This window comes from Varroa jacobsoni, unplaced genomic scaffold (assembly GCF_002532875.2).
Source record: "Varroa jacobsoni isolate VJ856 unplaced genomic scaffold, vjacob_1.0 scaffold_1190, whole genome shotgun sequence".
Taxonomy (NCBI): domain Eukaryota; kingdom Metazoa; phylum Arthropoda; class Arachnida; order Mesostigmata; family Varroidae; genus Varroa; species Varroa jacobsoni.
The window spans coordinates 148,232-164,996 of NW_019214092.1; the positions used below are offsets into that span (position 1 = coordinate 148,232).

Here is a 16,765-nt window from a genome sequence, read left to right on the forward strand (position 1 = left end):
AAGTGGTCTCCTATGTCAATTGATCTCAGGACCTACGTCAACCTACGTTCTTGATACAAGCCATTAGAAGTTACTAATTTATTATCAACGTATCTCAAACACACTAATTTACTATCTTTACGCATCTATAGTCCATTCTAGCCAATTTTGAAAGGTGCAAAAAACGAATTTGAATTGTTGAAATGAATTGAATATGATAAGTAAAGTAGGTGGATTTAGATTTCGGAAGAGCTATCCGGAAATGAAAAATGCAACATCCGAGTGATATACGATGATACAATGCTATCAGGCAGTATACTTTATAATTTTTTCAATTGACAATTTTTACATATTCTAATCTTAATAATGACTAGTCCTGGAGCTTGTATCAAATCTTTTTAATAATAATAATCATATTCTTATCGATTTATTACTGCCATACGCTGCCTTCACACTTTACGTCGTCTAATTTTATTAAAAAAATAAAAAAAAAATTTCTATTTTTGACCAACACGCAACCGAACTCGATTTATTCCACAAATTGATTCTGGACAAACTGAATTCAATTTACAGCAAACTCTATGACGGAAACATTCGTCCTACTGATTTTGCAGACAAATAATATAAAATAACATCCTCCAATCGACCCATGTCGAAGAGACTAAGATTAAATAGCTAGCAACCGTTGTGATGCTTACATTACGATAGAATCTTATCACTGGGGGCCTGGTCATTGGAGAGTGTGATAGGGAAACGTGTTTTATCAGGTGCCTTTGTGGTATAGTAAGCAATCTCAAAGTGGAAATTTAGTGGAATAGTTTGAGCCGCGTGGAAAAATATTCCGTCCCTACGAAGGTCAACTTGTTAGACCGCAGCTATTCTCACTGCATCGCAGAAGGTGGCGTGCAGTAGCTCAAAGAATTGCTGTAACAAAAACAGGTTGACACCGTAGGTTATCATCAACTGGGCCTTTCGAAAGCTATACATATGTATATATATATATACCATTAAGCAAACATAACTCGACAAGTTGCGAACCACGCTTCGACAGGTTGATGGTGATCAGTTTATATTTATTTTGCCTACATTTTTCTCTTCTGTTACTGTCATATACGTAAGATGAAGACCATGTAACTGTTGAGAATTTCTCCCTAACCCTATACATAATAACAGATAATAATAATAGTGATTCAAAGATTGCGGTCGATTTAGCAGAGGCTCCATGGTTGCGACGTCCCTGTAATGAAATCTTCTAGTTCGGTTTGAATGATATACAGTAGTTGGCGTTTCGAACGTGACTAGAGAATACGTCATTGCTAGGCGTCAATAATCGTCCTACAGATGTACACCCTTCATTGCTAACTCGTAATTTCGAAAATAGCAACGTTCTCGTGATTTTCGTCCAACGACAATTGCTGATCGTAATCTAGAATAAAATTCGCATTGCGGATTATCGACCCTCATATTTATTGTACTTCACTATGAAGTCAACTACGGTTGGCTATCTGCGACACCGTGAAGCAGGAAATGGATCACCTATAATATAGCTTCAAATATGAATTAGCTCTATTGCACCGCTGTCGTAACGTATGCAAATTCGGTTGACGGTGACGCCTCTACATCCACAATGGCTGGCCACACTTGCGTTTCCTTTAGCACCTTGATATGAACCAACTGATGATTGATTCTGCATTACTAGCAATCAGTCATATGTTCTCATAGAATAACAAACACACTTGGATTTTCCGATGAAACGGAGTTAGATATTTTTTTTTCTAGTGCACGATATTCAGCTTCTACTTGCATTGAAAGTATCTATCGGTCCATTTAGCTTTAGCTATTTCATTGTTGAGTGACCATTCTCATGGCTGGCATGAAATCTATTGATAAGCAACGAGTATCAATAAGATTATAAGCGATATATCCATAGCAGAGTATGTAAACATAAGGTATTTGAAAGCCATGGAAACTGTCATCAAGGCCGTCTAGAAGGGCTCCAAAGAATAGGCATCATTTCTGCTGACCAGTTCAGACTTAGCGTAGGCAAGCGAGTGGCAGGCTGTAGCTTCCCGAACTTGTTCCGTGGGAGAAGCGCACGAAATTTCATTGCAGATCTCTTACTTCGTTGAATAGGCCATATCCGACTCAGATTATGAAGTTTGTTTCTCGATGCTTCCGCGAACACCTTCAGCCTAAAGCCGTCCTGTAACAGTACGTACGTAAGGCACGTTCACGTTTGCTGATTTGCGGTGATTTCTACTAGGCCGATATTTTGTCTATTAGCAGAATCAAGTTGGAATTAATTTGGCCTCTTATCACAGGGCAACATAGGGTGAACAGTCAATACATAGTGCGGATCCTTACACGACGATATTACCCGACTTTCGCGTATCCATCCCCATAAGGACAGCGATATAGGCAAATGAACGACACTGAATATCGTTTGTAATTCGTGCCATAAGGTTAGCAAAGAAAAAACACGTTATTTTTTTTAGTTTCAAATCTTCCAATTAACCTGTCGAAAATGAAGGATCAACATGCAATAGATGACTGCTGATTCGGAACATACGAGCAATAAAACTGAAGCAGCAAAAATCTACGAGCGAACAATTAGAGCTCGGATCTGGAATTCTAGTTATCTGGAAGTTATCATAACAACGCACGATTTGAAGATCAGTTCCAAATAATTGAGTGAATATAATACGATACATGCTATAATACCTGCAGGTAAACACTTTAAACGATAAGAACTATTGCTATTTTTTGGCTAAATTACTATTACGTTAAATTCTAAATAAGTTAATTTAGCAGTTACTGTTGAGTTGGCCCGTGCAGCTGTCTTAAGACTTGTTGTGTTCTATACGGTTGACAAGATTGTTTAAGGTACATCAAAACTGAAAACATCCAGCAAGTTCTTTGACAAACATCTTTATTACCGTCGCGGCGCGCAACTTTGTTTAGAAATAAATTTTAAAAAAATTGGCAATATATTTGTATAAAAAATATAGTTCTATTTTTCGTACTATAATTTTTATGGGTGAACGGAACTGTAAAATGTATTAGCTGCCATTGAAGCTGGAAAGTGCTGAAAAGTGGCGCTAAATTGCGCGCCATAATGATTTATCATATAAAGTTACATTCGTATAACTAATATTAGTTCCTCATAACAAACAATAAATGATATCACATAGCTAGCTGCACTGAGTGTTACGATGTGTCTTTTACAATCCACCCGGACTTCACCTACGTCAGTATACGCTCATGAGGCTCGTCGCGTCCTGTATTTGATCACTGATGCATTTTGATTGACAGGCATTGTTTGCAACAACAAATTTGTGCCGCATTATCACGCACACAAGCAACACCTAGTGACCGCCGTCGGCGTTCACCGAAAATTGTGACTTTTAAACTCATACTCGTGCTGGCTGTCTCGGTATAATCTAAATAGTCTCCTCGTATCGCAGATCTCGGCTTAGCAAGCGTTTCCTTCAGATTATTCGGATCGAACCGATACCCTACCTGATAGGTGCTTGAAGAAATGCTTCCTAGGGGTTTGTCATAGAAAACCAGTTAAAAACCAACTATCGAAAACAATACACGTTGTTCGATAACTATTTTAAATTGTATCCTAAATGATTTCGATTACATAAAGCACTGTTATACCACTATATAGATGCTGATGTTATGAGGTCGCGGTGGCGAAAATACTGCTTATTTAGACATATACATACATACACAAACATACATTTACATTACCCGGGGATGAACGATCTGACCCCTGCTTGGATCGACAACAGAGACAGTTCCACAAATAGGATAAATCTTTCAGTATTTCCCCTACTGATATTCACAACCCTACTAACCCGCCTTGTAGACCCAAATTTCTACAGTCCCCATTCGCGGGCAACATCATTTGCTCATCTTGCGTATCTGTAGGATTATGTGCCGATTGAGATCTAATGGGGGAAATGCTCTTGGAAATGACCCCGCCGCCAGACTTTGCATCGGCCATTTCGATGACTGGTTTGATAGAGACGTCTCTTCACCGACGTCTGATTTCCGCTCTTGTTTAACTTCTCGCACAAGCGACACTTCCAGCTGACGCCACGGGCTTGCACGCCCCGCCGGTACGACAACGTCCGCCGGAACAGATCGTTGTTTCGAAAACGGTACAAAGCTCTGGCTAGATCTCTTGGATTCGGGTAGTCCGTCGCGACAACAAAACTCTCCCGAGGCAGAAATTCTCCATAATCGACGCCACCCCAAAAGATCGGAATAACATCGTACGGCAGCACATTGCGCAGTTTCTCTGTCACGTAATCGTTACAAATTGAGTTCTCGAACGCCAGCACAAACCTGTACCTAGGTAAGAACGTGTCCAGACACGCTTTGTGATTGTCTTTCGCGCACTGAATGTTACGTGGTGAGCAGGCACCGATTATATCGATGGTGATATAGTTCTGAAGTTCCTCCACGTACGCCATCCGATTACTTGGACCACGACAGTTGCTAACGAACCATACAGCAGCCCACGCTTTTTCTTCGGTGCCGGCGCCGATTTCATTGATGGCGGAATCACTTAGGTTGGCAGGTCTACACGTCTCGAAATACGGCACCACGATATCATCGGTTCGGCTGTACGTCATCGACCAATTAAATATGCCGTTATAGGCAGGGCTTAGCGTGAAGCTGTTAGGTGGCGATTCCTGATTGTACATAATCCAACGCTGCCGAAACCTTCGCGTGGGCGGTAGGTCTGACAAGCTCATGTCTGCCTGGTGAAACACAACGGCATCGGCAGCGTCCACTTCATCACGATCGACAGAAAATGCACAGTTAGTGTACGCACACAGCTTCGGATCCACGGGCGAATCGTCAAAAGCTGGGTGATTCTGTAGGTTAAAGTAGGACGTCCACAAAACGATAGAATAGTTGGCTTGCTGCACAACTGCCGGCTCTACCTCGGCGTCACAAATCGGTAGAGCGTCGAATGAAAATGATCCCCTTCGTGGGATCACGTTCATGTAGGTGAACACGAATGAGAAAACAAATAGTCCCAGAAAGGCCGCCGGAATCAGACGTACGAGCCATCGCTGCGCAAGAAACGACTTAACCAGCATCGTTATACGCATCGTCTCGACCGGTATCTTTGAATTTTTCGTGTCATTCGAGCGCACGGCCCCACAGATAGGAAAACCTAGTCCTGCTTAAAAGTCGGATCCCGATAACGAGCCCAGAAAGTTTAATCTAACCTAACAGAAATGGTAAAACCTTACTGGAGCGTAAGCACTTTGCATTTATCCGCGTGTTATTTGGCCCGGTAGAGATTAAACACCAACACTGGTGGACTACCTAATGTATCAGTTTCTGTACATTATCATCCCTTGATCGATCGTCGTACTTCATTCGGTAGTAACGATCCTGAGCTGATCAATCTGCATTTACTCCAGAGCTACCGGCATCGGCGAGGTGGCTGTGATGAGGTCGTTATTTGATTTGCCTCGCTTTTCAAGTCTCCTACGTCGCCACGCACACACAACCTCCACGGCCTCGTTTCGTCGGGTGATTCTACTTGGCCAGTTCGTCAGCCAGAGTATTATAGTTCAGCACGCTTTCTCCTGCAAGGGAAATGCACAGACAACGGGGCCGAAGGAACGCGATAGACGCGCGTTCCCCAGTCAGAAACCGACAGAAACAAGACAACTCAGTTAGTTTTCGAGTGGGAGAGGACGCAACGTAAATATTGCGCACTGCAACAGCAGCAGCAGCAGCGTCAACGACTATGAGGACATTGGTTGACTACAGAAAAGACAGAAAAGGAAACGCTGCCAGCTGTCGGTGATAGTTGGAACGGTCACGGCAGCATGGACGACCAGCTTTTGCAGTGGTACACACATGAGATATATATCTAGCTATCGAGACTGATACTAGCGAGAGCTACACTACGGCGAAAGGAGTTATTTCTGTTGTTGTTATTGTTTATAGAGAAGCTGTGCTTTTTGCCGCTAACTTTGTAGAAGTTTATGGACGATGTTGTTGTTGATAGTGGGATCGTATGCTATGGTGGATGTCCATCGAGTTAATCCACGACGTAAGTCCTATGTAGCTCACCCGGAAAGCTGGTCGATGCGGCAGCCATCTATAACCATGTTTTTGCATTAGATTCTAATATGATCAGTGGTACCATTACAATTATTGTGATATTCCTGCTACTATTATCGTTACACGTTCAGCAGTCACCAGTTGTCGGAGCTAAACCGAACAAAAAAGGAATCTTTGAGAGTTAACATAGTTTAGACTTATCAGATGTGATCAGGTTAGCACTGACTTAAACACGAACGCCCATCTGAGAAAAAAAAAAAGTGACTCACCACAAAAAAACGACATGATTAATGACATTCATTGACGGCGTCGTCCTTTTACGCATGTATTTGAGGCAAAGCTCTAATCAATCTTTCCTTTTTTCCCTCCTAGGCCAGGTGGAGATTCAGGCCAATCCGTCTGCTATGTTGGTTGGTCCACCTATCTGCTAGTGGTTCTGGTTGTTGTTGTACTAGTAGTCGTCATTATAGCTGTAATAGGTCCGGTTTTAATCCTTCATTAAACAAGCACATACATAGACAGGTCAAAGACACATGAGTTTGTTTAGCACGTCACAACGAAATTGTCTAAAAAGTCTAGCATGGAATGATAACATGGTGGGTACCAGAATCTGGTGTGACGTGCAGAGCCAAAGACAGAAACACTTTGAAGTTATGCACGCGCAGAACCATCTTGGATACTACATCAATACGACTACATACTACCTCGCGCCATGCGAAGTGATATCTGCCAAGGTATATCTACGCCAAACTACCCAGTACGCTGAAAGTTAAATTGCAAAAAAAAACACCTACAATGATCTTTAAGTACAGCCCGTACACACAACGTAGGTATATACTCACAGTGGGTGAGCGGGTACAACAAACATGAACGATAATGTAATGAGAAACAATGTACATTGCCTCTAGCAAAGCAATCCGCACAAACACGCTTGATCATCTTAGCTCGTCAATTTTCTGTATTCTCTGATTGCCAAAAGTAAACAGATCTTCAGCCGATAACAGACTGCATACGAAAGGGCGACCAATCACCGATTCTGATGGATGAGCTGACTAAATGCACTGACTGGTCACCGAGACTCAACAGCAGCAGCAGCAGTAACCACAACAACAACTTTAGCAACAGATGGGCAGTTCGTACACCTCAGATCTATGCGAGCTCAGCCTATACGACTAACAGGAATACGATTTCCAATGTTAGAATACTAAAAATAGAGCGGTAAACAATGGCCTCCATCGGAACTCATCTAATGTCTCGGAAGTCCATACCCCGCTGATGAAAGTCGCAAGGAGCTTCGTCACGAGCGGCACCCGCTAAAGCATCGAGACAAAATCACTTACTGAAAAACAATGAAAGAATGCAAAGTACGTAATTATGGAAAATGTATCGTCACAGCGTAGAGAGAAAATTTGCTCACGATGCTGGACTGGGTTGGGCTACGACTCGGCTCTACGTTCATTTGGAACCAGCCAGGACATTCATTCAGAGATATTATTGATCAGGCAAGCAGGCTACCATTAATATTAGAGAAGCAGCAGGTCTAATTACCGGTAAAAAATGTTAATACAATATATTCTAACGAAATTATTATAACTTCAATTGTTGTTTGCATCTAATTAGCAATTAAATTGCAATAAAGCCTGCGTGTAACGCCTTTCGCGTACCGTTCCGCTCAGTACTTACATACTGCTGTTGAGAGCGGGCTGTTAATTCACAAATTTCAAAAGATATTTCATTTTGTATCATTCAGCTCATCCTTATTCGATTGCAGCCCTTAAACCCTCCAGGATCGTCGGTTTTCTGGCATAGACTTTAGCCCCAAAAAAAGCCTACAAAAAGCCAGTCACGTTAGATCTTACGTTATTAGGCCAGATTACGTTAGATAGGGAAGGAATTTCTTCTTTTCGGGGGGCCAACCCATTCGTTTGGGAAATTTTCGTTTTCCTCGTTCGCAGTTTTCTAAATGCCATTCGTAAAATGATTTACTTCGGTGTAAATTATCGATAATATCTGGCATTGTTGAAATGTAAGTTTTTTTTTTATTGAGAACGTTTTAAAATGCAGTTACAACTTAATTTTCTAATGCCAAGCTCACGATTTGGCTGCTTTCTAAATTTTCGCTAAAATTTCGCTAATACTCTGCAGCTTTTTGTTGCGTGGTGAAGTTCAGTGATACTTTTTGCCTTCCGTATAATGCCTCCTGAAGAGTTTCGTCCGTTTCAAACTTACATTTTATCCGATTAATTGTAAGCAGCGAAGGTGCATCTGCACAAAATTTCCGCGATATCGTATTTGTGTTTCTGCTACGTTTTCAAGCTTCCAAAAACCTGTTTTTTGTTTAATTCAAAATTTAACCTAGCTTATTTCCATTTTTAAAAGTAAGTGCGGCAGCAGCAGTCACCGTAAAATTGGGGAGAGGTTATATTATACTACTTAGCATTAACTATAACAGCTTCTACGACATATTCAACGAAGCCTAAACAAACTTACGACAGAGGACCAAGTGGATGGACATTAACAGAGAGCACAATTAGATGGTCAAGCAGTACTATTTCCGACAAGCAAGTTCGTAATATCTCTTTGCATTGATATTTTTTCATAGTCACCAGCTGATAATGAACGTTATCGGATCGGAAATTCATTGAGAGAGGACATCTTCAACCAAAGTGTATGTGAACGACATAAAACTTTTCTGTATTATGATAAAGTATGGCCATATTTATCGGTTAGATTTCCAGAACCAAGTTCTAGCGGCAAAAAAACATTATTTCAACGAGTATATATGTAGAAAAAAAGAACTCAATGCACGAATAAGCGGTCTTGAAAGATGACAGGCGCTGTTACTGCCAGTCAACAAACGTCTCTTCGACAGGTCCGTTAAAGTTTTCTATTAGATCCTGAAAAATATTATATGGATCAGATAAATGAGGAAGTCTTCTATTATCGTATAACGAAGTGCTGAGAAATAGGTAAAGTAACGCGTTGAGCGCTTGATGGCTGCTGGCGTCGAGGAGTATTCAGCTCTCTTTTGCCGATTTTCTGAGCATCAGCAACAAAGTGTTCTACTACGCTGTGATCTTGTTGTTTATTGGACTTTCCCAAAATCATTAAGATCGTACGTCTATCAACAGACCAAGCAACTTCGCAAAGATACAAAATGGAAAGCAAGTTGACGTAAATGAAATTACGGCCTTATACTGCAAACTCAACGAGATCCATTGTTAAATAATAGAATCGTCAATGATAATAGTTATAACAATACTAATCGTCACGACCGATCCAAACTTACGCACACCTGCTCATCATCATCTACTCAAGTCAATATGTACTCTAAACCGGTGTCGCTGGCGCCGTTTTTTTGCGAAAACAAAAAAGGCGAACAAAGTAAATCTATCAAGCGCAAATTCTAGGTAACGAGAGAAAGGCGAACGCATCTTCTACGCGTATTAATAGCATCATCTGAATTTTTTTAGTTACTCTGTAGTGTTAAGTCTGTGTCACTTGTAATGGCCTGATCCCAATTCAATGTTAGTTGTCAACAATTTAGCATGTTGAGCACAGATTTTAACCTGCTGAGCATTCGTTGATGTTTTTCTTTGGTCAAATTAATCTAGTAGTAGATGGGTAGAATTGATCTAAACATAACATAGCTCTGTTAAGACCATGTCCAACTAGAAAGAAAAACGATAACATTTTATACTCTGAGAATCCTGTAGGTTTATAAGCTATCATATAGTACGCTTATATATATATATATATATATATATTGCATTCATAGTCAACAGAACAAAGTCCCGCATGCAGTCTAATTTCGATGGTACTGTGCTTACTTCAGTAGATTGAAAACATTGGACCCATGAGAAAAATAACCCAAAGCTTTACAATTATTCATATCGATGTATGAATATTATCTAGCTCACTTTACTAGATCCCACCTTCTTGTACTGCGCCCCTTACCCGTGCAAAACACAAATGTCCCCTCTGTATTAAAAAAAAACTTCGAAACGTAACGCGTTCTGCGTTCTTGGGCAAATCGACGCTTCGTAACGCGCAGATGACGTTGAGTGAAACATCCAGGCGTAATAATTATGGACAAGGGACACTGTCCCCAAACGGAGCTCTTCTATTACGGAATCCCAACAGATGGATACTGTGATAGGGGAAAGTGACCTTCCTATATGTTGAATTCAGTTGGTTGATTGATTATATGTGTCGCTACTATAGAGGTGAGTGGTAATATTTACCGCCACGATTGCTACCCTTCTCAGCTTATAAATTCTTATTACCGACGACAATAACAACAACAGTTTCGTTAGCAATTGATACGGATCACAAAATACTAAAAAACAAAGTGTCGCCAAGTAGCACAGAAGCCACTCTAAAAGATATTAAAAGTATCTCAAAGAAAGTGCGCGTCGTGTCAGCTTGTGGTAGACAATCAGACATCTTAATTTTTTTTTATCACTCCGCCAATTATGCTAGGGAGTTACATAGAGCGTATTGGCTTAAGTGCGCAACAAAACCACGCAGTGCACAAAAAGCTGCGATTTTCTACAAGAAATAAAAAACCGAGCTGTTCGCATACGCAGTAGGTATCAGGACGCACCCATGGTCCTTCTCTTTATACGCGAACTCAGAGAAATCCTAAACAATAGGCCGCGGGGTGACCGTTAAGGAAACGGATGTACGTCTATACGCTATTTGTGCATCGAATAGAAACGACCAGTTTTGAGACTATAGTAAATGTTTCAGCCTAAGCCGGACAAAGGGAAGAACTAATCAAACTAGACGTATTGAGTTTTGTCTTGTTCGTCTCAGTTTTAGGTGCCGCTTAGATAATGTGTGAATGTGCTATAAACACGGTATTTTCTTTATTGTTTCGTTGTTACAACATAGCTAGTCTGGGGGTCCTAAAATGGGGCTTTCGGAGTTAACTTTCCCGGTGCTTGATGACGCTTGCCGACCGATAAGATAGATCAAAGCAGTTTATAGGCTTGATTGTCGCTCAACAACAATGCCAAAAGTTTTCCCAAGAATTTGGGTTAGTAAGTCAAAACGGACGACGGGAGTTTCAATTCAAGTCACATGCAGCGTTCTAGGATTCGAGTACAACTAATAGATATCCGTTTGTTTAACGTAGTCAAAGCACTAAGAAATGTTGTTAAAGATATTGACAACTCTTTAGGTTATGCATATAAGCACAATTTGCGATAATGATTCCTATAATTAAGGCTTATCTTTTATTGCCTATTATAAAGGTTAGAAAGTAAGCAAAGCTAGATAACAATGCCACGAAGGATCACCATGAATGGAATAAGCACGATTAATGGATTGTTGTCAAGAAGAACTGAAAAAATATGAGTCCACTACATTGCACGCGGCTTATTCTTTCCGTAATGCATGAACCGTTTGCCGGCCAACGGAACTCTACGCTGCTATTTATACTTAACACCACGCCCCAGTCAGACAAAACGCTAATTAACGGGACAACTCACAAAAATCACCAATATCCAGTTCAGTATCTGCATCATCTTTGTTCCCCACTAGCTGGTTAACCCCTTACAACGAAGCATCACGTTCTCGCTAGCTACCTGCCGACGACAATATATACGACGCAACGCCCATATCGACGCCTGACCCAGCGATAACAATAACAATACCAATGCTATTAACAATCATGAAGTAAGAAATATGAACAGTGATTCGGTGTCAAAAACAAACGTAAACGTGAGTCGTCGTAAAAGCGTAGGGCAGCGCCACTGTCGACGCGGTCGGTGTACCGCTAGAACGGACATGACACCGCGGAGGTCACTTAATGGCTGGCATACTAAGGTGGAATAGAGAAGACACGATGAGGGAAAGCTTGGCGGAGTCGTGCCCATACCCTGGCGCAGACGGCGCTGCTGGCTGTGTGTCCATCATGTGCATGAAGCTCGGACGATTTTTTCGACGGCAGTTTGGCAGGCAATGACAAAACGTGATGATACCGATTACGTGCGTAACCAAACTAAAAACACGCAGGAAACGGACCAAGACACTCAGATATCAATAGGCTGCCATTTTTATTGATGCTGCCAATGTGTTTAGTAGTCAACTGATAACACGTGGCGGAGGATCCGAATTACGAACACATTTAGGGAAACGTACAGACCCACTGACAGTGACAGGAGCGTAACGACAGACAGAAATCCGTATTGTTATTATAATCTCTTTTAGAAAAAAACCGAAGTATTCATAGGTTTTTGTCCGCATAAGTACATCTGTAGGATATGAAGAGAACACTTCGCCGGTCGTTATCACAATGACGAAAAGCACTTCTTCTAGAGGATATGCTTCTAAAGATGCTGTTAGCAAAATACTGCTATAAGCTCACATACATACAACGATGCTGGCACTATTGGGAGAGTTGATTGTAACGGCCGTTACGGTAGCACTCGGTGGAAGAGCACGGTTTATGGAGACGGTAGACAAAAAAACTAAATGACGTTCACGATTGTTCATAGATTATTCGTCAAATAGTCTGTACAGTTTAGGAGTAACGTCAGTAAGGCCAACGGGCTATTTCCTATCTGTACTTAGCGTGTTCCTCGCAAATGCGGTTTATCTCTAGTTGCGCATTTGTATGTCTGCCACCGAAGCCTTCATTTAGGCCTTTTACGCTCGCCTGGCTTAAAATAATGTGTAAGAAATACAACAATTCATTCTATGAATGTTATGAATTGCGTACGTGTTTACAGCTTTCTAACAAAGGAACAACATGAAGCAGCTGGGTGTATGGACAGAAGAGAGAAGAAAAGCTGCGATTGACAACTGTTCGCGTTAATGGCATCTTTGTCCTAGTTAATTGCCTACGAAAAAATGATTTTATTTAATTGACTCAGCAGTGGCGAACTCGTAGCGAGGTCAACTAGTGGTATTATTAAAACAAATTCATAGGCTTTCAACAAAAGTACTCGGCAGTCAGTCTAGCATCTGGGTATTGTGGTGTAGCAAAGATGGGTATGAACAGGGGCAATAAACGCCTTAGTCATCGGGCTCTCTGATAATTATTTGCTATAAGAAGCTGTTTATTGGTAAAAAAAAAATAAAAAAAAAAAAAAAGGAAAAAATTAAAATGTCGTTGTCAATGAAGCGTCGACGTGCACCAAGCCTAAATCAATAGAAAGCGTTTATCGCTAACATTTTACAATGAAAAATGTCCTGTTGTCTATCATGTAAACATGTAGTAAATTTCGAATAATAGAAATAGTGCACAGATAAACCAAGCGGAAGATATATAGACGATACATTTACTGAACCATCGCTATTGTGACTGTCCTATTCAACTAATATAGTCTAGAAATTCCTATTTTTATATACGTCTTACATACTATTCTGAGGCCTTCTGATCGTGAGCCAATCTGGCTAATGAAATTAATTAAGCTCTACTTCTTAAGTGTGCAGCATGGATGACGTAAACGTCTCGAGCTGATTACAAACTTGAATCAGTAAAACCTACAGACGACCAACGACTGATCAAGGCCATTGAAAACGAAAGAGGCGCCGGTTCGTTGCAACCACTTCTATAAAGCGGATGTTACAAGCAGCGACGCAATGTCGATCTGTGTTATTAAAGTATGCTATACTTCTATAGGCGCTAATAAATAGTCGCGAACAGATTCTTGCAATCAACTTGTATCTCACGGTGCTAGCCAAAAAAAATCGCAAAATTCCCGAACAATTACAATAACGTTTATTCAATAGGCTGCTATTTATTACTACAGATATCTCACATTGTTTTTATAAATATGGCCGTTAAGTTCGTGGCGCTTCCGATACTGAAATTTCAACACAAGACATAGCCCGGACAGGTCAGCTTTCTTTGGGCAGATGGCGAAGGAGTGCAAGGGAAGACATAAGACGACACATGAAGAACATCATATTAAATTAACGTAAAGTAAGAACAGATCTTATCATTATTGCTATCAATGTAAGTAATTTTCTCATTATGCCTTGATCATTTGACGAGTAAGAGTTTTTAAACGGTAGGCAATGCATCACTCGGGCGCCTATTTTCGGGTTTTACGATATTGTCGTGCAAGCTTTTTTTTACTTTGCACTCTACGCAAAATCACATACGACAAATGAGGCTGCTTTACATAAAAATAAAAATAAATAGGCAAGATTTTGTTGTATCCGGCAGATGCAGGCCGAAAGGCTCGACAGTTAGCAATGACATACGCAAATGCGTCCCACGGGTTTCATTCGACTACCTCAATCAAATATTCACATAGATAAGCTTGAATTATATAGTGTTGCCATTCTAATTCAATGGCAAATACTGACGAATGTCAGCTTTTCGATAGGCGGACAAGTGTTTATTTCGAATTATGGAGGACTCGTCTCGAAACTTCATAAAACTCCTTTGGAGCCATTGTAAAACGGCGTACTGTGCCATCGTCACACAACCTCATTCACCAATGTATGGGGCATAGATCTAATACTTATGTAAATTTTTCTATTAGATGACCAGCTTAATTTTAAGAAAGCGACCTCCTTGACTCCAGTATCCTAAATTAGGCCTCTTTCTTCCGACAATAGAAGTAATTGAAACCAAGTGAAAAACATATCCACAGTCTTAAATTTCCCTTATTAATGTTGTTTAGGTTCTCTTTCGCCATTTTCTGCGTCGGTATCGGCACCAATACCAGATGCTTCTCCAAGCTAGCTTTTTTATCGATGTCTGCATCTAGGCGACGCTCGCTTGAATCGACTGCTCTGTTATTAGTATGTACTTTAAACAGATGATAGCATCCTAGAATCCATGCGACTCTGGCTCGAACTCTCTACAGACAAACGGAACAGTCTTCGGCTCTATTGGTACCACAAAGTATATCTCATTCTTCCATTCCTAACCTAATCTTCCATTCACACCCGGGAATATATTAGGCCATATTTAACTCAGTCGGCTTTATTAGAAATTCATCGTATATTCCGCGAAACTAACATATCAGTGCTTGTCAACCGATGGAACTTTTTCCGCCGTAAAGGGACATTTTTAGTGCGGAACAAACACACGCCTCTGCACGGCCAGCAACCAACAAAAAACTCGTTTTTCCTTTACAAGGAATAAGCTCCGGCGGAATTCTAACGGACAAATTTCTCAGCGCCACTTGAGAAGACTATGGAAGTATTTCGGAAAGCTAGGACACAAAATAGGACTAGTCTTAACGTGTCGAACGACACAGCACCGCCAACAACTCAAAACTGATAACGGACTGACAAACCTTGTCAGGCTAATAATGAAGGTTGATGTCCGTTTGGGGAATCGTTAACTAATTTCTGTTAGACTGCTCTGTGCCTGTCTGTAAAAACGAAGCAAGATAACCGTCGAGATCGTGTGTAGCCATGGCCGCTACACAGCTTTCACAGCAATAGCAACGATCTTCAGTAAAAGAATAAGGAGATATGCATAGTAATACACTGAACAGCAGTTATATGCTGGTAACTCGGCAGAATTTGAGTTGCTGTTAAAAATAAGCTATTTTGATTTTTGTTGACATAAAGTACACGATAAAATAGGTCTATAACTAGACGAACTAAGCAATAATTCCTTACACTAAGTAAAACTAGTCTCATATCTGCATTTAAACTTGTCCTTAACGAACGGACGAGCTAGTACTGACTAAGAACAGATAATTTATATTAAAATAGGTAAACCTCTCGGAATAGAGCAAGTTGCTCGAAAATATAGTATCTTACTTTTAGCCGGATAGTAATCGTTGAGTTTCCCAGGCCCGCGCTCTATGCAATAGTTTTCGGGTTGTCAATGTTAGGTACATGACTATATACGACACAGACATATGTGATGAAAACTTAATATTAATGTCAGCTTCATACTTGACAGTATATATGGAGAATGTTTTGGCTCGCTGACGAGTATCCGTCGCCACCCGTCCGAATTTTCTAAACATTCAACAACAAACGAAAAAAGCTCGGTTTCATATAGCCTATTCCTCAACGATAACATCACCACGAGAGAGCCATCGTCCATCTTCCTTTTCGTTGAAAATCCATGGCATTGTTGCAGTAGCAAAAGGGGTAGAGCAGCAGGATCATAGCAGCTTGTTGAGCTAATTACTTCTACTAAAGTGTACGTGTATCGAAAGGTTGACGTTTTAAGGTCGTCGCTTAGATCAGCGCTAAGGAGCTGCCGGGGAAATTAAATTAACTAGTACTATCTCTATCGCAATCCAAACGAATCGCTACTACCGTTATTATGATTCGTTTGCAAGTAAACCGTCAACAATGCCACCAGCAACGCTACCAAACAGTCATTGATTGTTCGTATCTATTCTGCACTCTGTCGAAGGACACTTATCCATGCGCGTGGACCTCTCGGCGCGTACGACTTCTAGCTAATCGAGGCTTGTGCTGAGCATGGCATCGCACCGAATCGCACTAGTCAAGTATCAAGCCGTATTCGGTATACAGCATAGGACGCCGATTGCGCGCGGAAGTCAAACCGAGCAAGCTGAATTAGCTATTATCAGTGAACACACGAAGGCCGAAACGGGCTGACGAACCGAGACGAATCAGCACGACCGCAAAGGAGCATAAAACGCACACAGACAAACTGTATACTACTCAGGTCTACTACTGTAACGAGGTGTTGAATAATGACTCGTTGAATAGTCTTGTACAA

At 40.9% G+C, this 16,765-nt stretch overlaps 1 protein-coding gene across 1 annotated transcript; it reads right to left on the reverse strand.

Annotated features, from left to right (window-relative positions):
* Positions 1–2,891: 2,891 nt before the first annotated feature.
* LOC111267447 (lewis-type alpha-(1,3)-fucosyltransferase) lies at positions 2,892–16,392 on the reverse strand. Its single transcript, XM_022845710.2, has 2 exons — positions 15,823–16,392; positions 2,892–5,597 (listed from the first exon to the last, which is right to left on the reverse strand). Exon 2 carries the CDS (start codon positions 5,109–5,111, stop codon positions 3,936–3,938), a length of 1,176 nt encoding a protein of 391 aa, XP_022701445.1. The 5' UTR covers positions 5,112–5,597; positions 15,823–16,392; the 3' UTR covers positions 2,892–3,935.
* Between the last annotated feature and the right edge of the window lie 373 nt (positions 16,393–16,765).

What these genes read in the sequence shown, in the direction of transcription:
- LOC111267447 (XM_022845710.2), bottom strand. Translation starts at nt 5,111, where the DNA reads ATGCGTATAACGATGCTGGTTAAGTCGTTTCTTGCGCAGCGATGGCTC.